Genomic DNA, 25,913 nt, shown 5'->3' with positions numbered 1-25,913 from the left:
TGCACCTAGAGCCTGCGCTCTACAACAGAGAGGCCACCGCACTGAGAAGCTTGGGCACCACAACTAGAGGATCCCTCGTTCGACACAACTAGAAAAAGTCCACACAGGCCAACGAAGACCTAGTGCTGCCAAAGATAAATCAATCAAAAAAACATACACATATGCTGTTATTTTCAAAATGAATACAAAGACGCCCGTAGACGTCTTCCTAATGCTAACTGCTCTTTCACTTCTCTGCTCTTCACAGTAAAATATCTCAAGTGGCCTGTACCCCATTTGTGTTTCCTGTTTTCTTTTGAACCACTCAATGAAGCTTTTCACTTCTCACCAAAATCACATTCTCAAAGAGTTCTAGACACCTAGTTTCAACAGGCAGTTCTTACTTGTCTCAACAGAGTATTTTACTCAGCTGAGTCCTCCCTGTCTTGAAAAGCTTCTCTGCATGGACTCTAGGCCATCACTCTGTTCTAACTCTCCCCTCATTCTCTCCTCAAGACCCTTGACTGGATTACTCTCCTCTTTCAGGATGCCCAGAGCCCAGTCCTCTGAAGACATCAGTCTTCATTCCCTACTGTCCTCAGCAAGTCATGTGAATCTAAACATCACATATGCAGCAATGACTCCAAGCTCCTATTTCCAACCTCATCCTTTCCTTGGACTCCAGACTCATCTAACTGCTTAATCTGTGTCACCTGAACATCTAAACAGACACCTCAAATCAGCATGTCCATAACAGAACTCCTGTTCTCTTGCCAAAACATGGTGTTCCTCCTAATCTTCCAAATCTCAGTAAGAGTCATCATCCAAGTAAATGTCCAACAAACCAGTCTTGTTGACTCTATCTTCAAAATACATAATTCTAGACAGTTTCACCATGTTAATCTTGCTCTCGTAAATCAGCAGCACCTGGACCACCCCCAGAGCCCTGCTTCCCCCCAACACACACACACTATTCTCCATTCAGCAGCTAAACTCATGTTTTAAAATGTAAATTATTGTCATGTCACTATTGTGTTCAAAACCCTACACTTAATTCTTTAAAATCCTGAAAGGAAAAAATGAGGATATATGAAAAGACTTTTAAATGGGGATAATTATAAAAGCTAGGCAATTGGTATACCATACTCTCTACCACTGGTACACCTGAATGTTTATTTCCACAAAGAAAGGTTTTTGTTTTTTGTTTTTAAATCACCAACGGCTTTCCATCACACTTAGGATAAATTTAAACCCCATACCATGGACAGCCAAACAAAGCAGCCCACAACCTTGCAGCCCACATCTGCCTGCTCTCCTCCACACCAGCCCAGTCATGCAGCACAGGTGCTCTAGCCCCTCAGCCCTGAGTGCATATTCTCTGCTACCTCTGTGCTCCTTCACCTTTTATTCACATCTGTGCTCAAAAGTCATCTGCTCAGTGGCTGCACCATCCTATCTACCATGGCTCTCCCCCCACTGTCCTCTATTCCCTTACCCTGCTTCGTTTTTCTTTCTAGTACTCATCACTATCAAAAAATATGCATCTAATGTCTATCTCCCCTATCAGAATGGAGCTACATGAAAAGACAAGTCTTGTTCACCAGAGCCTACAAGAGCAGCACAATAATGTTCTAATACCTGTTGATGAATCCATATAATTAATATCACTGCAGGTATCATAGACTAGACCATGTCACTTCACAAAGTGGGTGATCTATACCTACACACTGAATATTTATTATAACTTTGATCACTTGCTCCTAATAAAGATCAAATATTATCAAAAGGAAGAACTTACTGGTGTGAGCTGTTGCGAATTTAACAACTGCTGGAATTGCTGTTGATGAAGAAATATTTGTCTTTGCTGGTCAGAAAGTAATCCTAGTCCTGAGGCACTGAAAAATGATGAAAATTCTTACTTTCTACTGTAAACCTCTTTTTTTTTTAATGTAAAATGAAAGAACTTCTCAATTTGATGTTTAATAAGTTTAACAAGTCAAGTTTTTAACCATAACACTTTTTGAAAAACAACGATGTAAAAATCTCTTCTTTCTCTCTCTCTGCACATATACAGATAACCAAGAATTCACATTGTCAATAAATGTTTTGGTTCCCTTTTTATTGTAAACCAAGCAGGTACTAAGTTGTTTAATGGAATAAAAATTTATATGCACATGTAATACTTTATTTTCAATCATTCAAGGATAATTTAACCCACAGATTAAAACAAAGAATCCAAACATACTGCTAACTGATTTAACTTAAACTTTTCTTATGGTCCCAACTGTCAGTAAAATTAAGCACCAACAAAAAGAGAGCCAGAAGAAACAGTTTGCTACTATCCACTACAAATCCATTTAAAATGATTTATTCCTCAAAAGTATGTGCAATAACAACATGGCTTTGCCATTCAAATGAAATTCCAGCACAATGAAACAGCAAGTCTCACTCCCTGGAAATTCAAGATAAATATTTGACCTTCATCTTATATCAAAACCTTTGATTACAAAGCTAACAAAATTACATAGCTGAATTTTAAGAAACCAACATTCATATGTGATCTTCATTACAATATTACTTTGCTCCAGAATTTTTGATACATGAGGTTAAGAAAAATAGCATTTAAAACAGACATTACAGATCAAGACTGAAATTTTCAGTACAGAATATATTTAATGCTTATGCTTTGTTACTAAAAATGATTTTACTTTGTATTTAATCTGAATTACTAAAGTGTCAAAAATAAATGGCTCCTGGTATAATATATTTAGTTTGTGGGTTTTACTTTCTTAGAGCACATCTATAAGGGACACATTAAAACATCCCTAACTAAAGCATGGATAGCTTGGTACCATGTTGCTCTAAAAACTGCAAAAGATACTTAAGTTTCTTACCTGTTAGTCAGTGTAGCTGGCATTGGATGTGTTGCATTAGGTGGTACAGTTGTGTGGGTGAGGGGGGTAGGGTTCTGGGATATTGTGACAGGGGTCTGAATAACCCCATTTAAAGCTCCTACAATGCCATTAATTGCCAGTTGGTTACCTGGCAAAGCTCCAATTATTCCACCCACTCCAGGCACGGCAGGAATGGTGGATGTTACAGTCGGCATTCCACTAGCCAGTGCCCCCACTGTCACACCATTGACCTGCTGAACTCCACTAACGCCTGAGCCCTGCTGAGCTGGACTCTGCCCGGCAGGAGGTGGAGTAGAAAGAGCCGATGAGCTGCTGGTGCTTTGTCCGCTGGAGGTTAAGTCCTAACATAAGAAAGAATAGGAACCAAGTTGTAAACAACACAGCAAAACGGTTTAAAATTATTTTAAACCATTTAATGTGACATACTCTTGTTTGTAAGTAAAACACACAAATGAAATTAACCATACCAATTACCTGATTTAATACAGGAAGAGAATTATCAGGTAAAAAGCTGTTTCCAAGATGAGGGCTCTTACTGCTGTTCAAGGAATCAGTAGTAGGAGCTAGAAAGAAAAAAGACAAAAAGAAACTTATTTACCTGTTGAATTACATTACATGTAAGATTAAAGGTTTGTCTAAAAGCTTAGTTTGAAGCCCACATCAGAAACACTTAAATTTTAAGCCTTGCGATTCTTAAGATCAATCTGAATGAAAAAATCTATATCTCTATTGAATATCATGGCTTTAAATCAATAGATATCATCATATACTTAAATTTTATCATTAAACTCTGTACTAAAGATGTTAGAGCAAATTCAAATTGAACACTGGGAACAGGATTCTTTATGCTCCTCTAAAATAACCTATTATTCCTCTTCTATGTCTTCATATAACTGGTGACCACTTATTATTCACTTATTATGAAAAAGATAATGAAAAGTCCATCCTACTGTCCTTAGATCCACAATAAATTCACACTTACCATTCTGTGCTGAAAATGCATGCATTTGATGAGATGGGCTGGGGTTTGCTGTTATTGTTGGAAAAGGCACTGAGAGCTGTGCATTCAATAATTGAAGGCGTTCCTTTTTGGCAGTCAAGTTTTTAATCTGTTCCTCTAACCTTCGATTTTCTACCTGAAGTTGATGTAATGACTTCAGCATCCCTAAAACTAGCAGAGATTTGAATAAACACAATTTCACACACAGGACTAGGTACTTTATGAACTTGTGTCAATAACTTTAGAAATAAAACAGAAAAGCAGAAATTCTGTAAAGCATTTCTAAGTGACTAGGTTCTATTTCTAAATTTATATACAGATACAAATATATAGTAATATATTTCTAACTATATAAGCATAAAGGGATATTGTTCCAAGATGTACTGTGTAGAAACTTTGTTGCCACTAACAAAAAAACCCAAACCTAGTTCAGGTAATTTCCATTCTCAAATAAAAATCACAAGAACATTTGATTTTCATTAAAATAAAAACTTAATTAAAAATTCCAAGTGCCCGCCATGATTTTTCATTAAAATCATTTGTTAAAGGGCAAAGAATCACACACACCAATATCCTTCAAAACAAATAAAGAGCACAAGCATTTGTTTGCTGTTTGGTTAAACTAAGCAAGCTACCCAACAACACTGGACGAGGAAGCCTAGCCGCTCAGCCTGCGGATCCACACACGCCCAGCAGGGAGCAGTGTGTGCGCATCAAAGCCCTACTCCTGGCTCCCAGGAAAGGCGCATCCTCTGCACACGGCTGTCCTGTTTCACCACCTCAAATACTTTTTCCATCCCTGCCACAGCTTGAACCTCTCAACGGACAGCAGAGATGCCATGATGATGGACACTTTAAAGTTCTATGTATTAAAAAGTTGTATTTGTTTAACATGCCCTCAGGGCCTTCAAAAGACACAATTCTACTGGTACAGACACATACGGTCATTTCCCAAGGATTTAACTTTTATCCCTTCTCTTCAAGATCCCACACAGATCCCTTAGTGTACCCAAATGAGATGCAATAGGACTAAGCTAAACCTGTCCTCCAGCTATCATGTTTAAAGGATTATCCCGGCATGAATTTTCTCACAATTAGCATTTTTTGTCAAGAGCACCATTCATAAAAATACCAAATTTACAGCACCTAATAATAAGCAAAATATTTTGTTTTGTTTTAAAAAATAAAAAAGCAAAAGCTTATACCCCCTCAAATTATTAGAAAAAAAATTAAAATAAAACACCTATTATTTCCACCAGATAGATCCTTAAAATTGTAAAGATACTAAATACGTATATATAATAGATACTACATAATTTAACAAGTAAATGATATAAATAATATATAGTATACATATAATGTATATGTAACTTAATACTTATTCTTTCCCATCCAAATTATAAAATCAAGAGAGTTGGCCTTACTTGACTACACACATTTTTAAAAATAAATTCTGCAGTGGTGAGCAAGTTTTATTTAAACAATTAAGCTAAAAGAAGCTACAGCTCATATTTTTAGTAAAACTTCACTGATTAGAACAAAGTAGAATGGAGAAACAAAGTACTAATATTTTAATATTAATAATTATAAAAAGTAATAAGAACCAGTGAATTCTACAAGCCAGCAATGTTCATTTTATCTTTTATGTCATCTAACCCTCAATACTGTGATATAGGTACATTATTATTTTCATCCTATAAATGGAAAACTACAGCATACTGACATTAACACACTTGCCCAAGATTACACTGTTAATAACAGGTAAAAACAGAATTCAAGCCCAAGGGTAAAACTGTAGCCTCTGTTCTAGTAAGCCACTACATTACACTTTCTCACCATATTATATAAGACATACATCATAATTTCAATGCTATTCTTGACAAAGTGTGACTTCTACATCTGTCCACCTGAATATTCATCTATCCATCCATCCATCTACTGCTCTTCCTTCAAAGACAAGAAGAGAATACTTACTGTCACTAGGAGTGCCCTGTTCTAATAAAAACTGCTGTCCTTCACTCCACTGCCTCTCCAGAAGCTGCTCTATGCTGGCTGCTACTGGGGGCAGGTTTTCCAAACTGCTGTTGCCTGGTTGATCATAGCGGATCTGTAAGTTGCTTACAGGGGACCTGTTGGAAACATTAATCCTCAGGTTAAACAGGAGGAGGACCCTCTAAGGGAAGCATAATCACATTTCTCACCTTATGCTGACTCTTCTCCTGTACAAGCTTTCTAACACCAGGTTATCTAGGCTAAAATGATAAAACCATAATCTACCCTAAAATTAGTAATTACCATCCTTCCTCCCCAAATGGTAACAACCAAGGGGGAATAGCTGGCATACAGGATAAGTAAAAAACACTAGAAAATGTAAATATACTACTAATAATCTCTGAAATTGGCAATAAAAGAACTTGATGCAACTTTATAAGACAAAAGGGAAAAAGACAGGATTAGAAAGATTCACACTGTACAGTTAAATGAATTTTTCCTAACATCTCTTAGATCTGTACTTCAAATGATAAGAACTTAAATATTCCAAAACAAAAATCACATTAACATGAACATGTAATGTTCTCTCATTCAGTTTTTGTTTTAAATACATAAATGTGCCCATTTCTGGTCTCTGGCCTCTATAATTACATAATGAATTAGGGCTATAGAGTTTCCAAAGTATTTCCATATAATTATCTTCACACCAACCTAGTGAGAAGTCAAAACCTGCCTTCCTGGCTCTATTTCTATTTGAGGAAACAAGATGGGGCTTTAGTGACTTGTCCAAAGACACACTGCTAGTGAGCGACAGAACTGGGCAGCAGCTCAGGGCCTCTTGCAGCCTGCTGGTATTCTGCTGCAGCCCTAACACGCGTCGCCACAAAAATCCCTTCAAACAAGAAGTTAAACAAATGAGTCTTTTTATCCCTTCCACATGTAACCACTGAGTGCTATACATACAGCTGCCTGTCCCTTCCCAAATAGTACATTATTGCCAGGATAATTTAGGCTATTTTATTCCAGGCTGATTTTTAAAGAATAATATACACTCAGAAATATGTGCTAAAAGTAATTTAGTGCCATTTTTTGGTGTTAAATCCTATTTAGTGAATGAAACACAAAGAACCACACAATAGCAAGATAGCACTAAGGAATCTTAACTAATTTCTAGGGTTGCCTGTATGATATTTTAAATTTATAAGAACACAGAGATGCTTCTTCCACTAAACATACAAGCAAAAAAAATCCATTAACTTTCTCCTTTGAGGAAAAAAAGAATAAAACAGTACAGAAGTAGCACAGCATAAATTACAGATTGGTCTGACGATGTTTTAACTGTGTATTTCAGACTCCTAGTTTCAAAAGAATAATATTTAATTTTCTGAAGAGTTCAACTGGGAAAAACAATACGACCTTTATTTCAACCAAGGATCATACAGGAAAAAAGGAACTACTGATGCACCACTAGAAAATAGCTACATTAGAGGTTATTGGATGAATCTCTCTAACATTACACAACTAGAAAACGGTATGGAAGTTGAGAGTGGAATAAAATTAATAAAAATACAGCCTATTAAATAATAAAAACATGTCCTGTTAGCAAGAATAATCTGACATATATATTAATATTATAAATGATATCTGAGCTCTCTTATATAATATCCAAGGTAATTTCACAGAACAAGTATAATATATTTGCTGTACTTTGTTTCAAACAATTTTAAACAATTTTAGAGGGATTTTAGAGACAAGTCGTAAGAACTTCATTTACTGAATTAGGAACTGGAGACTAAAGGATTAAGTACATAGCCCACAACAGCACTAAAACTGGACCCCAAAGTTGAAAGCCTGGAGTCTGCAGCTTTAACAGATCTTAAGACTATTCTATAACCAAAAAGGATTATCCAAGTTAACACATTAATAGTACCTGCAGCTAAATATACAAGAGAGCTCAAATTGATTAGAGATCCAAGAAAAGGCTATGTCTTTTATAAAGCTTAGAAATCTAACCACATGTTTAATATTCAAATTAATTTAGAATCACTCTTCTTAACTGTCCAGACATGCCTCTTATCTACAGAATGATTTTATAGCCTCACAAATGTAAGCTCTGCTGATATGAGATAAAGAAGTTTCCAAATCTCAAAATGTTTCCTTTGCTGATACTTTGCAGTGCAAATAATGCTTACCTTGGTGAGAGACTTCCTCTGGGTGAGCTTCCTCTGCCAGCAAGGCTACGGCTATTGTCTCCAAGATCTTGATCTGCAGTGTAAATATTTCACAGCTGATAAAGTGACTCTCACTAGATGAGAGGTTTTAAGCCCTGGCCCTGATTTTTCCTAAAACATACATAAAACCTTTACTACTATCTTTGCAGTTACTACAAAAGTAGAAGATCTAGTATGCTGCTAGCTTAGAACTGCTGGAGTGTGGCATGTAAGGCGCTGTCCCTACACGTTTTTTTTGTGGGTGGAGAAGGCCATGGATTATGTTCATTCTTTCATTCCTTTCAGTTTTACAGCACAGAAGCGTGGTTTCCATTTGCAGTACCCTCCCCTCAGCCACTTTTAATTTCTACGGTTAAAGTAATGAATCACAGCTGTGGACAGCTAATCTGTATGCTTATCACAGCAAATCCTTATGCTTTGTATATTTTAACACTTCACATTCCAAGACAAATCATAAAATACGTATGCATTACATAGAGCCACGCACCAAAACTAAAATTATATATATGTTACGTGGATCATTACACGTAACACTAAATAACCAAATGGACAAAGACAAGTAGGAATACAGAATTCTGTATGCAAAAAGAAATTAATTTTTTAAAGATATTCCTGAGGTGACATCCAATATCTCAGCTTGAAGAATAATTTGTATTTCCCCTACAGTGAGTTCCTTATAAAATCACCCTATCTGGCCTCTTTCAAGGTCGTCCTCCCCTTATTCTGAGTCAGGTGACCTTTGACTCTTGAAGGGTAAAGACATGACTGATCCATTCTTGGTGAACTGCTAAACCCACTCCCTTCCCCCAAACAGGCATGACTACTTGGACATGTCAACAAATCCTTAAGGGTGGAAAGAAACAAAGCAAATCCAGTGGCTCATTAAAACAGTACAAGAGGCAAATGCTACAAAATGTCAACTGGTAAAAATTCACAGGATTACTAAACACTGTAGAGATTCTCTAACAGGATTTTTTTTAACCAAGTTTGTGTAATGCAATTTCATGAATTATGCAAATAAAGATTGAGGCTATTCACAGAAAGCCCAGTGTTATGCTACTTTCATTGCACAGAACTAAGCACTGAACACATCAATCACAAAAGTCACAGGAGACACTAGCATTCCTGCCTGCTGATGGCTCTGCTTAAACATTTACATTTCAGACAGTAAAAAAAAGGCACAGATTTTGCAGCACAGCATACTATTTACTTCCAACTGTAATTCTTTTCATTTAAAAGGGGAGGGGAGGGGTACACACACACACACAGTCCTCCCCTTTAGATTTTATTTATTAACCACATCTTTAGATTCTTCAAATGAAATTAGCTTGATGGGGGGTAAAAATCAGTTTGGTGGAGGGGAACAGAATTTTAGAGTTTAAAAATTCTTGAGACCTTACCTGTTTGATTGTTTTCAGACTGAGCTATAAGAGCTGCCACTGATGAAGTTGAATTTAATCTATTGCCATACATATGAGATGATGCCTGATTAAGAGACGATCCAGATAAGGTATTTGCCTAAATGAAAAGAATTACAAAGACAAATTAATTATTGTATAAAATATCTTAATACTTTCCTTCCTAAAAGACCTAGCAACAACTATTTTCTTCAACATAAGAATGTAAGTAGAACTTCCTGACTTTGCAAATTTCATTCTTGTTTTACCATTTCAACATTCCAGTTTCTGAAAAGTTACATTAACTCAAAATAGAGAGGGAGCACTGCAACTGGCACAAAGTTAACTATTTATGATTTAATTTCAAAGTATCTATTTGATACCAAAACCAGTGGCCTGGTAACCATGTGAACATATGACTAGTTATTTAATCTTATTAAACCGTTTAGAAAATAAGGGCAGGGAGACAACAGATGTCTAACAAATGCTTCAGTCTCTTACCTCACAAGCTGCCTGAGGAGGTCAAAAGGTTCAGCTTCTACCTTTAGTATTTTAACTACACAGAGCCATATCTCCATTGCTTAACTCTGTCATTAGTAAAACCCGCACACTATTTTGTTACTTCCTATTTTGATAGACTTGGAAGCCTGCTGCTTTTTCTGTTTTGTTTTGTTTTTATTTTAAAAGAAAGCAAACAGGCATCACAAGTATGTTTTCTATACAATGCAGGGCTCAACGAATCACAGCTTTGCCCTGACCCCATATAAGGCACTGTCTTTTTGGCAGTAAGCCAGCTCTGCGAACTGAAGAGCTGGTCCACAGTTTGTAATTCATTCATGTTGCTAACCACAATTCTGAAGGCCTCTACTGGGACTTGTGCCAAACAAGCGAAAATGAACCCTTAAACAGATGAAGCTAAGGAGGCTGGCCAAAGTCTTGCGTAATCCAATGTAATAAAAATGCCTTCTTTGATGTGAATACTTTCTCCCACTTTCCAAGAATATTATAACCTCAAAAATGTGGCATTTTGGAAGCAAATCTCTTGTACACAAAACACTGCTAACTCACAGAAGGCTATCACTAGTCTGAAATACTTTTCAGATTTAACAGAACCACACATTTCAAAGTAGATTTTTCTTTTTCATGAAGTGAAATCAAAACTTAAACTTTTGTAAAATGAAATAATTGTGTAGTTATTGCAGAACAAAATTCTGGAAAATAATCTCAAAGAATTGAGGTGTTTTTAATATAAATAAGCTGATTAACAATAGAACAAGATGTAGAACATTTTGACATGTTTAACTGCACAAAAGAGACCAAGACGACAAAGCAGTGACAACAAGCAAAATATTACAGAGAATAAACTGTGCTTCTGGAAAGACTCAGACCCTGACATTAATATTTGGCCTCTAGCCAACTTACTCAACATAAAAACTAGACTTTACAAGTCACAGGAATAGTCTCCGTGACATAGAATCCTGTCCTTGCTTTCCATTGTCTCAAAGGGTATATTTCATAGTTCATACTATAATGTCTAAGTTCAATTGGTCAGTTTCTGGGATTCATTTTTCTTCTCATTAAAGCTATGTATACAAAGTCAGTAGTTTGGATTATACAGTCCTGTTTCACAATCAATTAGCCCTCAGCAAAAGCTAAGTCATCCCTTTAATCTGAAGATCACACTAGACACTTACCATGCATAGAATATATAAAATGTGTCAGCAACAGAAAGATAGGAAGACTTTTCTTTTAACCTCTTCAAAAGTTAACTGCTTGGGAATCAGCTACTCATAAAATAACTTAGAATGAGAAAAATCCAGAGACAAACAGAAAGATCAGATGTTACTAGAAACCCAGTTTAAAATCTTGGGCACCTCACACTTAAAAGAGCCCTTTGCAGAGCCAATTTACTCTTACTCTAGACAGAATTCTAAAAAGATCAACTAAGCATATAACAGATTAGAAGTGGAAAATTAATTAGAAAGAGGGAGAAAAAGTAATATCTTGAGACACTTTGTTGGCAGCAAGAAGTAACAGCTGACAGCAGGAGAGGAGAGAGAAAAATATGAGCAAGAAGGAGCGCACTCCCGAGTGCTGGCCAGGCCTGGCTCCGAGCACGGGCAGGAAGGGTCGCCACACCTGCACTCCAGCCTTCTGACTCTTGTGCTAGTGCACTCATCCCCTGGCTGAATCCAAACTATTATCACACTAGTTAAACTGCTTTTCCAGTTCCAATTATCAGCTTTATGAGCTTCCTTAGTCTCTTGATAAGAACCAAAGATCCTATTCTCTTTCAGGAAGGGTTCCTTCTGTCAAGGGCTTTCTATTTATCCCTGTTAGCTTCAAATTTCTTGATGTAGTCTCCAAATCATCATACTTTTTCAATCACACACTCCACCCACTACACTAACGGCTCAAAATGCAAAGCAGCACAGCGTAACTCATTTCTATAAAGACTACCATCAGGAAGAGGATAAATCATCGTTAGCACAATTTCAAAGCAAGAAAGTATGGATTTTATAAAGATGGTAGGCAAAGGTAAAATTAATAATAAAAAAATTAGAAATACATTCATTATCCTGAATGATAAATTTCCCTCAATTTTTTTAATGTTTAAAAACTACCAGGTAGTTTTTTAAATTATTGTATTTATCTAAGTAAGGAATTTCCAAGAGAGATTGAAAATTACTAATTTTTACCATCTAGGGTTTTGTGATATATGAGAGCACCTAAACCACTCTACATTAAATTCAAGTCATTACCATCATTTTTAGCAGGTAATATGAGCTAGCAAAGACTCTACAAATGTCTGACACAGGCCAACATTTCTGAAATGATATTTACAAAGGTTACTGCTGGAAAATGTTGATAACTCTGCAGGAAACTTGGAGCAAAGAGACTCCCAACATTTTAGCTAAAAGATTCTACAACTTTTAGTAGCAATAAAGAAGGAAAAGTAAAAGAGACAACCTACACTGATGGGGGAATATAAATTGGTACAGCCACGTGGAGAAAAGTACAGATCTTTAAAAACGAAAAACAGAGCTGTCATATGATTCAGCAATCCCACTCCTGGGCATATATCTGGAGAAAACCATAATTTGAAAAGACACATGCATCCCAATGTTCACAGCGGCACTATTTACAAGGAAGCAATGTAAATGTCTGTCAACAGATGAATGGACTACTACTTAGTCATAAAAAAGAATTAAATAATGCCATTTGCAGAAACGTGGATGCATCTTGAGATTACCATACTACGTGAAATAAAGCTAGACAAAGACAAATATCCTATGATATTGCTTATGTGTTAGTCTGCTCAGTCATGTTCAACTCTATGGGACCCCATGGACCACAGCCCACCAGGTTCATATGTCCATGGAATTCTCCAGGCAAGAATACTGGAGTGGATACCATTGCCTTCTCCAGGGGATCTTTCTGACCCAGGGATCAAACCTGGGTCCCCTGCATTATAGTCAGATTCTTTACTGTCTGAACCACAAGGGAATTGGTATCATTTATATGTGGAATCAAAAAAAAAAAAAAAAGATACAAATGAACTCACATACAAAACAAAGATATAGCCACAGACATAGAAATAAATTTATGGTTACCAGAGGAGAAAGGGGGAGGGGAGGGGGATAAACTAGTGTTAACATACACATATTACTATATATAAAATAGATTACCAACAAGGACATACTGTGAGGCACAGGGAGCTTCACTCAGTATTTTGAAGTAATCTATAAGCGGAAAGAATCTGAAAAAGATTATATACACACACATACCACAACTGAATCATTCTGCTGTATACCTGAAATTAAATCAACACTGTAAATCAACTATACTTCAATTACCCACAAAAAAGAAAGTGCTACTTGTTTTTGGAAGTAAGTACACACCTTATGGTATTTCAATTCTATCTTGCCCTGGAAAGGAGAATGTCTACTGTGGGCAAATACGTTCTTGAGCCTGTTGGCACTATAAAGAATATAAGCTGTTAAAACACTGGGGAGGCTGAGTGAAAGTATCCATAATACACATGAACTCTGCACTGTTCCTGCAACTTTTCCATACACCTAAAATTATTTCAAAATAAAACGCTAAAACAAAAAAGAATATGATTGCAAAAAACTGGTTACTTGGCTTTATAGTATTTTGACGAAATGAAGTAATGTACTCAAAATGTAAAAAGAGGTGTTAGTCAAGATTCACTTCCAAATATATGATCTTGGGTTTTTTCTCTCCCCAAGAAGGAACCATTTACACGCAAGATGTTATACTATACCTATTCCAAAATCCTAGTAACAGTCTTAGTAAGTGTAATAATTATTTTACAAAATGAACCCAAAGCAAGGTAAAGCAGAAGTAAACTTAATAATTACTGAGGTAAATCTAAGTCACACTGAAGCAAAATATGCTTAGGTATCCAAGGAGACCTGGGTTCAACCCTTGGGTCGTGACGATCCCCTGGAGAAGGGAATGGTTGCCAAAGGGCAGACACGACTAAGTGACTTTTCACTTTTTCACCCAAGAAAGAGAATACCCTTAGCAAATTTAGACTACTATGCTATGCTAAGTATCTAGAAAGACATGTAAGCCACTACCAAGGTAGTATTTACACTCAAAATCAAAGAATCCTAAGTAGACTGACATACCCTATTAAAATATTAATAAGATTAAAATTACATTTCAGCTTGAAATTTCCTATTAATAGTTCACCTCTTATATTTCAAATGTCTGCTTATGACCACAGAGAAATTTTTAAAAGGATTGTAGTTGTAGAGTGAAGTGAATCTATCAAATTCCTAGGCACCTGGCTCATTCTAAAGGAGTTAGTTGTGGAGGGGGAAAAAAATCAGGCTAAATCTATTCAATTATCTGAATGTCAGACTTAAAAGTGAGTATTGATAGTTTTTTCCCCCTCCCCACTGTTGGTAAAGGCAGAATGATAAAGTATAAAGAAGTAAAATTAGTACTAAAATTAGTACCTATCAAAATTTCACCTTTGAAAAGTATCATAGCAATACATCATCTAGAGGTGAATATGAAACTTCATGCTTGAATCATATAGGAAGAGCAAGCATTTTTTAAAAATGCACAATTAACCTGTCAATAAACATTAAAGTCAAATCATGCAAACAAGCTCTAAAACACAGTAGCTTCCTCTTCAAACTTTCCAACTCTAATTCCTGATTTTAAATTGCATTCTTCCAAAATATCAGCTCACTAAGCAGTATTATTTTAAATACTCCTACTTCATGTATACTCTTACAAGGAAAAACTTTTCATTATCTATCACTATATCTGCCATAAGCCCACCTATCCCACCTTGCTTTGGTGGGGCACTAAAGCTCTGTCTTTAAGCTCCATCTGTAAAAATGGAGATATGAAATAGTAACTACCTCCTAAGAATATTATGAGAAATTAAGTTGAGGTATAGAAGGGCTGAGAAGAATGCACGACACACAGTAAGCACTCAAATTTTACCGTGCTATTTTAAAATTATTTTCCTAAGCTATTATGGCTTCCATCTTTTCCAGTAACTTCATTAGCAAATATAAATTGCCAATTATATTCTTATATGAACATGGTTATATTTCAAAGAGCAAAACATTTCCCTGAGAAAAATTAGATAGAATTAATATCTCATTATACAATGACATTTTAATCTATATATTTTATAATAACATAGCAATAACACAGCAATACTGCAAATATACTATAAGAATTCAAATATTTTAATGACAATTTATACACAATTTGTTTGACTACAAAGGTTTCCATGAAAAATTAGAGAACAATGGAAAGTTTTATGTGTTCTCTAACTTAATTCTAACTTTCTACTGTAAAATGTGCCCTGATAACAGACCCAATTCTGTGCCAGCTACCACCATTGGGCTTTAATGCTCTGCGTGTGATGAGAGAAGAAACCAAGTGTGAACAACTTTCAGGTCCCATGAGTAGGCTGACTGTTAAAGCTGTCAGGTTCAATTGCATCATTCCACTTTATTCAATGCCCCAAACTGCTCCCTAATTGTTAGCTTAACGTATTCAAAACCATTGTTTAGGCTAATGCTGAAATGCCCCACAATTGAGTTTCTACAAAGTCGTGGGAGGATTAAATTGTAGTTAAACCATTAATGAACACTTATGATTGGACAACAGGACTGTACAGAATAACCACCAACTCTAAGCAGGTTTCTAATTGGTTAATATCTAATCAACATATCACTTATCTTTTGGAGGGAAAATTATCAAGTCCCTAAATAGGCTGTTGAAATAATTTAAGAATGGAAAAGATCTCATTCAACAGCTATATGTAAAATGACTAAAATTCATCTGTCTATAGTAATATGAAATTGTAAGTTTTAACAGAAAAGTTTAACACTATCTTTAGTAAAGGAAGTGCTTCTGTACAATTTTCTCACTGGCAATCAGGCTGTTTCTATAAGAGCTGAAATTCAAAATGTGCTATAACAACTGTAATATCAATGCAGTGACTATGAATTCCAAAGTAATTATGGTCTGCAAAGTACTTTTCTCATTTGAACTTCAAAATATACCTGTATTGCAGGTAGAATAGGTATTTAAAATATTCCATTTCATATATGAAAAAAATTAAAACCCACAAATGTAAAAGATCTACCCACCACCACACTAGTAGTGGTAATGTTCCAGGAACCTAGGGTTTCTGACCCAATTTCTGCTATTTTGGATTGTGTCACACAGACACAGTAAAATTCCAAACATCTTTTTTCGACAGAGACTCATCATCTATATCCCTTACCCTCTTTATCATCCATAGTAAGAAATGTTAGAAAGCACTTTTAAAACCTTTTCTGCTCAGAAAGATAACTCCTGTAAAATTTTAAGTCATGTTGCAATTGTTTAAGACAGATGAAACTTTTATTCTGACCAATCAAGTCAGAGCTCCTTCAAAGACAGGTGAATCTGCCTGGGAAACTTAAGCATTTTCCAAACAATATCAAAGTGTCCTACCAAACATTATCCAAAAGGAAACCAAAATTAGATCTACAATAACTCCCCAGCACGCACAACCACACCACACATAAACACCAAACTTACAGTCCTTGAAGCAAAAGTCTCAAAAAAATCTGCAAAACATTATTTGCTAAGTTATTCCTTTAAAATACTTCAATTTATCTGCATTAACTAAATATCTCATAAATAAACCTTAAAAGTTGCTTCATTTAAATTACTTTTAAACTGTATCATTTGTATAATAGTAACATAGAGGAAACAAGAAACCATAATTTACCCAAAGACTGTATCCAAAAGCAAAACTCAGAATGCAGGATGTTAGAACACAATTATTTTCATTACATTCTGCCTTTAATTCTACTAAAGTAATCCTTCAAACAAAAGCACCTGCATTTCTCCCAAACACAAAACAGAATGAATGTAGAACTGGGAAACTGGAATTTGAAAGGCAAAATGAAAAATTAATGGCACAGCTATAGAAACTAATCTATTATCTCCACCGATGATACAACAAGAGCAGAGCACCCACCATTAAAAACACCACACGGACAGCAGTTCTATCTTCCAGTAATGTTAAGAAACTATACTTGTAACTATAATGTCATACACTGCTGATATCTGTGAACCAATAATCACCCTAAAAACAAGTTTATCAAAGAAAAGGATTTAACATCAAACAATATGAAACAAGGCTAGCAAACATTTTTAAAAGTTTTTTGTCCCTTCAAATTAGGGGTGTTAAGCATTAGATTTTTCTTCCAAAATTTTAACAAGTGTCTCCTTTTTGCCCCATTAAAGGCACAAATCTAGTCTCAGTTTTTAATTTCTATTAGTTCTTTCTGATTATATATCCCCAACCACTTGCCTGGGAACAATCCTTAAGACATCAAACAAACCAAATAAAGAGGTCTGCTTGTCTTACTTAAAACCAAGGCCAGAAAGATCAAGAATGATCTCCGGATTTTTATCCTGCTGGCACCAAGACTATCACTAAAAATGACTACTTTCATAAACTTTTTGGGAGGGAAAGGAAAAAAGTCAAAACACTGTTCAAATTTAACACCTCTATTCTCTGTTTACTTCTTTAAAATATTTGCTTGCTGCTGTGATGGTTTTCTCAGTAACTGTAACAAGTCTTCTACAATTATATTTTACATATTAATAGTTTTAATTTACACACTTTAGAAGTGTGTAAGCACTACTCTTTTCACTTTTCAATCAACTACCTATAAAGAAACTCTAAGTAAAAGGCTAAAATGGGGTTAAACACACTGAATTGTATGATTTAAAAACATATAAGGCCTATATATAAACAGAAATAAACGTGTTGTTTTGAAAAGAAGATTAAATTACCAAGTGCATCACAATTTTAGGAGTTCTATCTAAATATTCAATTTATTCTAAATATTTCTGTATCCTTTCCTTTGCACATTGCCTAGAAAATTCACACCTTGTACACTCAAAATCAATACTATTGTCTCAGGAAGCTAAACTGACATAGTTTTGCACTTGATTCAACTCAGAGGTCAACCTGCCTCAGTTGCCTGGAGACTGATGGTTGCTAGAGCAGTACCAGCTAAGCCAGGCTAAATACACTCCGGCGTGAGGGCGGAAAGCGTTTACTGCTGGAGAGAAACATAGATGCAGCTGTCTCAGCATGCAGCATGTGAGTCTCACTGGATGATCATATTTATAAGCTACCCATCTTACTGCAACAGGGAAAGAGGATAAACAGTGAAGATTTTAATTGGACTGAATCCTGGATTACTTGCAACTATGATTTCTTTGTTCTTCAGTTGAGTCATATGTGAAGTGGAATTTTCCCTCTAGCCATAAATTTCTCTTCCCTACCACTTCCCCCACCCATCTCCCTAATGCCAACCCTCAAAACCACAAACATAATGAATGGGAAGAAATGAGATTTTTGCTTAATTCAGCCTGGAATTAACAAGAGAGTAATTAAAACAGACTTTTATAAAGAAAGGAAAGAAAAACGCACATTGAAAATGTTCATGTGAGACTCTTTCCAAGGATATAAAGCTATCAATAGCATATGGTTACACTTAATTAAAAGAGATAAAACTATTTATAAAGGCCATTCTCTCATTTATCCTTTCACCCTCTCTAACCCCAAACCCCAGTGATTATGCCTACCTCACCAAAGCTAGTGACATGAGCTAGAGAAAAACTCTCCTAAACTAGTCAAATTCCCCTTGCTCAGGTTGATAAGTTCACCAAATTGTCAAAGACAATACCACTAATCGTGCCATTGTTTTTCTGTGCTAAACTACTGTTTAGCTAACTAAACTAAACTATTGTTTTTCTGTGCTATTCCAATTCTCGACCTAATTAAAAGGTGACTGTTTGCACTTCACCATTACATACTTTAAAGACAACAATGCTATGCTTTGATGTACAGATTACAGGATATGCTGGAAAAGCCTAGGTATACTCTAAAGGCCCATACAATGTAATTTATGCACACAGACATAAAGCATGAGTTTACAGCAACTTACAAACAACTACTTAACTAGTTGCTTATAGTTAGACATTTGTCTTTGTTAGAATTTTCTCAAAACATTGAGACTATTAGAAGCTTTGGGTAAAGTGAAAATAAAATTATAAGAGAATGTCAATAAATAAAACAAATAGGAATTTTAAATTATCACCTTTGAAGAAATCTGAGGGTTGAGGATGGGGAATGAGGGGTGGACTCTGTGTGTGTGTGCGTGTGTGTGTGTGCGTGCATGCACACGTGTGCAAGCATACACCCATGAAAAACTTTGCCCATTTACTGTCCTACATATATAATTCAAGACTGATTTCTCTGCTTTGACTCTAGGTCTTAGAGCATTCCTGCAGACTAGGGCACCTATCAAGTTCTAGATATAAAATGAAGAAAAAGATTAAATGGATGCAAAATCACCAACATAGTCACCACTGCTTAAAATTTTATAAATATTCCTTCTTATCTACTAGGAAGAAATCATGTAAGTATATAAAGACTTAAATGAATCATTCATTCCCAATCCTATATCCTTCTGCACTGTTTTTTAAAAAAATTAGACCACAGATATACATATATTACTTTTGTGATTTTAAAATTATAAAAGGAATTTTTTAAACCACGTAAGTCCAAAATTGGTTCATACTTTGTAAAGTCCTTAACCCTTTTATCCTTATCCATCAGAGGGCAGACAAAACGAAACCACAATCACAGAAAACTAACCAAACTGATCACATGGACCACAGCCCTGTCTAACTCAATGAAACTATGACCCATGCCATGTGGGGAAACCCAAAACAGATGGGTCATAGTGGAGACTTCTGACAAAACGTGGTCCATTGGAGAAGGGAATGGCAAAGTACTTCAGCATTCTTGCTTTAGGAACCCCATGAACAGTATGAGCAGGCAAAAATAGGACACTGAAAGATGAATTTCCCAGGTTGGTAGGTAACCAATGTGCTACTACTGGAGAAGAGTGGAGAAATAACTCCAGAAAGAATGAAGAGATGGAGCCAAGGCAAAAACAACGCCCAGTTGTGGATGTGACTGGTGATGGAAGTCAAGTCCAATGCTGTAAAGAACAATACTGCATAGGAACCTGGGATGTTAGGTCCATGAATCAAGGCAAATTGGAAGCGGTCAAACAGGAGACTGCAAGAGTGAACATCGACATTTTAGAAACCAGTGAACTAAAATGGACTAGGGCAAATTTAACTCAGATGACCATTATATCTACTAGTGTGGGCAAAAATCCCTTACAAGAAATGGAATAGCCCTCATAATCAACAAAGAAGTCCGAAATACAGTACTTGTGTGCCATCTCAAATATGACAGAATGACCTCTGTTTCTTCTCCAAGGCAAACCATTTAGTATCACAGTAATCCAAGTCTATGCCCCAACCACTAACGCTGAAGAAGCTGAAGTTGAACGGTTCTATGAAGACCTACAAGACCTTCTAGAACTAACGCTCAAAAAAGATGTCCTTTTCATCATAGAGGACTGGAATGCAAAACTAGGAAGTTGAGAGATATCTGGAGTAACAGACAGTTGGAGTACAAAGTGAAGCAGGGCAAAGGCTAGCAGAATTTTGCCAAGAGAACGCACTAGTCATAGCAAACACCCTCTTCCAACAAAGCAAAACACAACTCTACACATGGATATCACAGATGGTCAACACCAAAATCATATGGATTATGTTCTTTGAAGCTTAAGATGGAGAAGCTCTACACAGTCAGCAAAAAGAAGACCAGGAGCTGACTGTGGCTCAGATCACGAACTCCTTATTGCCAAATTAAGACTTAAATTGAAGAGAGTAGGGAAAACCACTAGACCATTTAGCTATGACCTAAATCAAATCCCTTACGATTACACAGTGGAAGTGACAAATAGATTCAAGGGATTAGATCTGTTAAGAGTGCCTTAAGAAGTATGGATGGAGGTTCCTAACACTGTATGGGAAGCAGTGATCAAGACTCATCCCCAAGAAGAAGAAATGCAAAAAGGCAAAATGTTGTCTGAGGAGGCCTTACAAATAGCTGAGAAAAGAAGAGAAGCTAAAGGCAAAGGAGAAAAGGAAAGATCTACCCATCTGAATGCAGAGTTCCAAAGAATAGCAAAGAGAGATAAGAAAGCCTTCCTCAGTGATCAACGCAAAGAAATAGAGGAAAACAATAAAATGAGAAAGACTAGATATCTCTTCAGGAAAATTAGAGACACCAAGGGAACATTTCATCCAACAACAGGCACAATAAAGGACAGAAACAATATGGACCCAACAGAAGCAGAAGATATTAAGAAGAGGTGACAAGAATACACAGAAGAAACCTATACAAAAAAGATCTTTATGATCCAGACAACCACAATAGTGTGATCACTCACCTGGAGTCAGACATCCTGGAATGTGAAGTCAAGTGGGCCTTAGGAAGGACCACTATGAACAAAGCTAGTGGAGGTGATGGAATTTCAGTTGAGCTATTTCAAATCCTAAAAGATGATGCTACTAAAGTGCTACACTCAATTTCCCAGCAAATTTGGAAAACTCAGCAGTGGCCGCAGGACTGGAAAAGGTCAGTTTTCATTCCCAAAGAAAGACAATGCCAAAGAGTGCTCAAACTACCGCACAATTGTACTCATCTCACACGCTAGCAAAATAATGCTAGCATGACTTTCAAAATACTCCAAGCCAGGCTTCAACAGTACATGAACCAAGAACTTCCTGATGTTAAAGGTGGATTTAGAAAAGGGAGAGGAACCAGAGATAAAATTGCCAACATCTGCTGGATCATTGAAAAAGTGGGAGTTCCAGAAAACATCTACTTCTGCTTTACTGAGTACACCAAAGCCTTTGACTATGTGGATCACAAAAAGCTGTGAAAAATTCTTAAAGAGATGGGAATACCAGACCACCTGTCTCCTGAGAAATCTGTATGCAGGTCAAGAACCAACAGTTAGAGCCAGACATGAACAATGGACTGGTTCGAAATTGGGAAAGAAGTATGTCAAGGCTGTATATTGTCACCCTGCTTATTTAACATATATTCACAGAAAATCATGCGAAATGCCGGGCTGGATGAAGCACAGCTGGAATCAAGATGGCAGGGGAAAATATCAATAACCTCAGATATGCAGATGACACCACCCTTATGGCAGAAAGCAAAGAAGAACTAAAGAGCCTCTTGATGAAAGTGAAAGACGAGAGTGAAAAAGCTTGCTTGAAACTCAACATTAAAAAAGAAAGAACATGGCATCTGGACCCATCTCTTCATGGTAAATAGATGGGCAAACAATGGAAACAGTGATAGACTTTTATTTTCTCGGCTCCAATATCACTGCAGATGGTGACTGAAGCCATGAAATTAAAAGATGTTTGCTCCTTGCAAGAAAAGCTGACCAACCTAGAGAGCACGTTAAAAAAAAGAGACAATTACTTTGTCAGCAAAGGTCCATCTAGTCAAAGGTATGGTTTTTCCAGTAGTCATGTACAGATGTGAGAGTTGGACTATAAAGAAAGCTGAGTGCCGAAAAACTGATGCTTTTGAACTGTGGTGTTGGAGAAGACTCTTGAGAGTCTCTTGGACTGCAAGGAGATCCAACCAGTCCATCCTAAAGGAAATCAGTCCTGAATATTCATTGCAAGGACTGATGCTCAAGCTGAAACTCCAATACTTTGGCAACCTGATGGGAAGAACTGACTCATTGGAAAAGACCCTAATACTGGGAAAGATTGAAGGTAGGAGGAGAAGGGGACGACAGAGGGTGAGATGGTTGGATGATATCACCGACTTGATGGACACAAGTTTGAGCAAGCCCTGGGAGTTGGTGATGGACAGGAAAGCCTGGTGTGCTGAAGTCCACTGGGTGGCAAAGAGTTAAACATGACTGAGCAACTGAACTGCACTTGTAACTCCTAGTTTTAAAAGAAAGAATAAAAGCTGCCCCCAAATTACTATTTCACATTATTAGGACAAAATCAGAAAAGCAGAAATCTGAAAGAATTGGTTGGTGCCAACATCAGTTTGTGCTCTCAGGAATATCAAGTAAAAATGCACATTATTTCCACTCATGTCAATATAGGTTGAGACATTTTATAACTTCCTACAGGAAGTCCTATTCATTTCTCTCTTACAATGAAACAGTTTCAAAAATGACAAAATGATCCCCATTACTTTGTAACATTGTAATAATTTACCTGAGTTGCAGCAACAGCAGAGGGTGCAGATGACCCAGCTGATGGGGAGAGAGCGCCCACTTGCTGTAAATGCCCAGAAGGTTGCTGAGGTAAATGAGAACTGGAGACAGGAGTACTCGATCCTGAGCCAGATACTACATTTGGAAATGATACTGCTACATCACTGCTGTTATAAATACCTATAAGGGAAAAAAGGGTCTTATTTAAATATTTTATAACTTAGCAGTCAAATCTATCACAGACACACAATATTAATCAATACGTTAGAGTACTCATTATTTGCTCCTGATCCTTCCCACAATGATAAATTTTACTGGTTTAAAAAAAAAACAAATGAATAAAAACTGACTTTTCATAAAGCACTTGTTTTAAAGGACCTAAGTCATTTTTTACATATCAACGATGGTTTGTTAAGAGACAGAAATTGCCTCAGGAGGTGCTTTGTAAAATAATAGTAAGGGTTTTAGGAATTCCTAAAAGAAGTGACATGCTTGTTAAGCTGCAAAATGAAGAAATTAGAAACTGTATAAAAATCACTTGGTAAACCTTTCAAAAATGCACATAGGTAGGACCCAGAACTCATGAACTGAGAAGGTCTGAAATGGTAGGAGACTGTCTTAGGAAGAACATCCAGATTACAATGCAGAAAATAAAATGGAATAAGACTAGACATTCCAAGAACAATAAAAAGCCTGATGCCACTGGTGGACACCCCCTCGGTGAGACTAAAGAGTACCAGTGGGTTCTGTAGACATTCAAGAGGTAAAATAAACAGGACTTATTGACTGACTGGATGGAATATCAAAGTACGAGTCAGGATGGCCAGGGACATGGAATACTAGGTGTTGGATGCATTCACTTCAGAGAACACAGAAAAACACAATAAAGACTTGAAAGCATTTTCAGTGGCACCACAGGTGTAAAAGCCAGAAAGAAAAAGCAGAAGCAATTCAGTCTAGAAAAGTGGATGGGAAGAGGACAGAGAGAGAACATGAACAAAAGTTACGAGGAATCAAAGAGTTACTTTAAAAAGTGCTCTGTGGGTTTCTTTTAAAAAGATTGGAGCTCAGGTTCTTACACTGATGCCTAGGAGTCCAAGGAGAGGCTCTTTAAGGATAAAGGTTAGACAGGAATCTCTATAAACCAGTAGGCTCTCAATCAGGGGTGATTTTGCTCCACAAGAGACTTGACAATGTCTGGAGACATTTTTGGTTGTCAAAACTAGGAGGTGCTACTGGCATCTGGTAGGTCAATGGTGTGCGCGGGCTCATTCATTCATTCCTGTTACAACTCTTTGCAACCGTATGGACTGTAGCACACCAGGCTCCTCTGTCCATGGAATTTTCCAGGCAAGTGTACTAGAGAAGGTAGGCATTTCCTTCTCTGGGGGTAACTGCAAGGAGATGTTGCTAAACATCTCACAATGAACTGGACAGCTCCTCACAACTGAGAATTATCTGGCCCCTAGAGTCAACAGCAAAAGAAGCTGAGAAATCTTGTAATAAACCAGGGCTCCTGGGAGGCTGGGAGGTAATAAAACCCTAAGAACCTAACACAGAGGAGAAAGCAGGGAAAAAAAGAACCTAAGCGGGCTATATTAAAAACAACAAACAAAAACAGTGAGAAAACACAGCCCTTGAAGGCAATAACTAGTTATCTATAAAGACAGTACAATTTACTTTGTTTCTAAAAAATACAAATACTATTAATTCATAATATATAAAAGTACCTATAATCTTCAAACAAGGAGAATAAAAAAAAGGGGGGGGGGACATTTTTAAAGGTCTTACAACTATAATTGAGGCTCCTAAGATCCTTTTTATATCTACCATTTCTCCAGGAAAAAAAGAAAAAGAAAAATTTATTCACTCAGCAAATGCATTCATTTCCACAAACATCTGAGAGCTCACTGTTTACTAGACGTTATTCTAAGCCCTAGAGATACAAAGCCATTCAAGATATGTGGTCTCTGCCTTCAAGAAGCTTAGTGGAATAAAGAAGACAATTACAAAAGACTGTGAAGAGCACTGTGACAGAGACATCGTCCGGAGGCTGGGAGTGCATAAAGAGGGGTATCTGACCCAGACGTGGAGGGAGAGACTGTGGGTGAGAACAGTACCTTTAAAGCTCATTCCTAAAGAAGCCGCAGGACAGAGGAGAAGGGCAGTCTGAGGAAGAGACATGCCACAAGAGCTTATATGTACCACCCATGCAGCCTAAGCAGAAATGAGGTTAAAAAATAAGCAGGAATCAAGAACAGGAAAAATTAATGGGTTAAAAATTTAGAGACAATAGGAAGCCACTGAAGGACTGTAAGCAGAAGTTTGGTGTGACCAGATTTGTGTTTCAGCAAAACAAACCACGGGCACAATGCGGAGAAGAGCCTGGGAAAGAGGGTTAAAAACAGATTGAGAAAGTTGTTAAGGGCTGCTACAGTAATACTGATGAGCAAAAATATTATTTTTTAAAAACTTAAAGCAACAGCAATAAAGAAACATTACAAAAATAACATTCACAGGACTGGAAACTAATTAGATCTGAAGAATAAAAAAAGAGAAAAGAGTCAAGAATGACTCTTAAGCACCAGTAAGTGGATCACAATAAACTGTGGAAAATTCTGAAAGAGATGGGAATTCCAGACCACCTGACCTGCCTCTTGAGAAACCTATATGGAGGTCAGGAAGCAACAGTTAGAACT

At 36.6% G+C, this 25,913-nt stretch overlaps 1 protein-coding gene across 12 annotated transcripts in view; it reads right to left on the bottom strand.

Annotated features, from left to right (window-relative positions):
• MLLT10 (MLLT10 histone lysine methyltransferase DOT1L cofactor) overlaps window positions 1-25,913 on the bottom strand; it is a 214,571-nt gene that overhangs the window by 7,320 nt on the left and 181,338 nt on the right. For all 12 annotated transcript variants that reach the window (XM_069547401.1, XM_069547405.1, XM_069547406.1 and 9 more), the window contains 8 exons: window positions 23,216-23,394; window positions 9,518-9,635; window positions 8,079-8,151; window positions 5,869-6,023; window positions 3,877-4,065; window positions 3,369-3,457; window positions 2,874-3,235; window positions 1,778-1,874 (listed from right to left, as the gene is read on the bottom strand). In XM_069547401.1, coding sequence (XP_069403502.1) covers window positions 1,778-1,874; window positions 2,874-3,235; window positions 3,369-3,457; window positions 3,877-4,065; window positions 5,869-6,023; window positions 8,079-8,151; window positions 9,518-9,635; window positions 23,216-23,394 — 1,262 coding nt within the window. The remainder of the gene's footprint in view (window positions 1-1,777; window positions 1,875-2,873; window positions 3,236-3,368; window positions 3,458-3,876; window positions 4,066-5,868; window positions 6,024-8,078; window positions 8,152-9,517; window positions 9,636-23,215; window positions 23,395-25,913) is intronic.

Source organism: Ovis canadensis, chromosome 13 (assembly GCF_042477335.2).
Source record: "Ovis canadensis isolate MfBH-ARS-UI-01 breed Bighorn chromosome 13, ARS-UI_OviCan_v2, whole genome shotgun sequence".
In the NCBI taxonomy this organism is placed as follows: domain Eukaryota; kingdom Metazoa; phylum Chordata; class Mammalia; order Artiodactyla; family Bovidae; genus Ovis; species Ovis canadensis.
The sequence above is the reverse complement of the archived record's forward strand: the minus strand, read 5'-3'. Positions and strand labels throughout refer to the sequence as shown.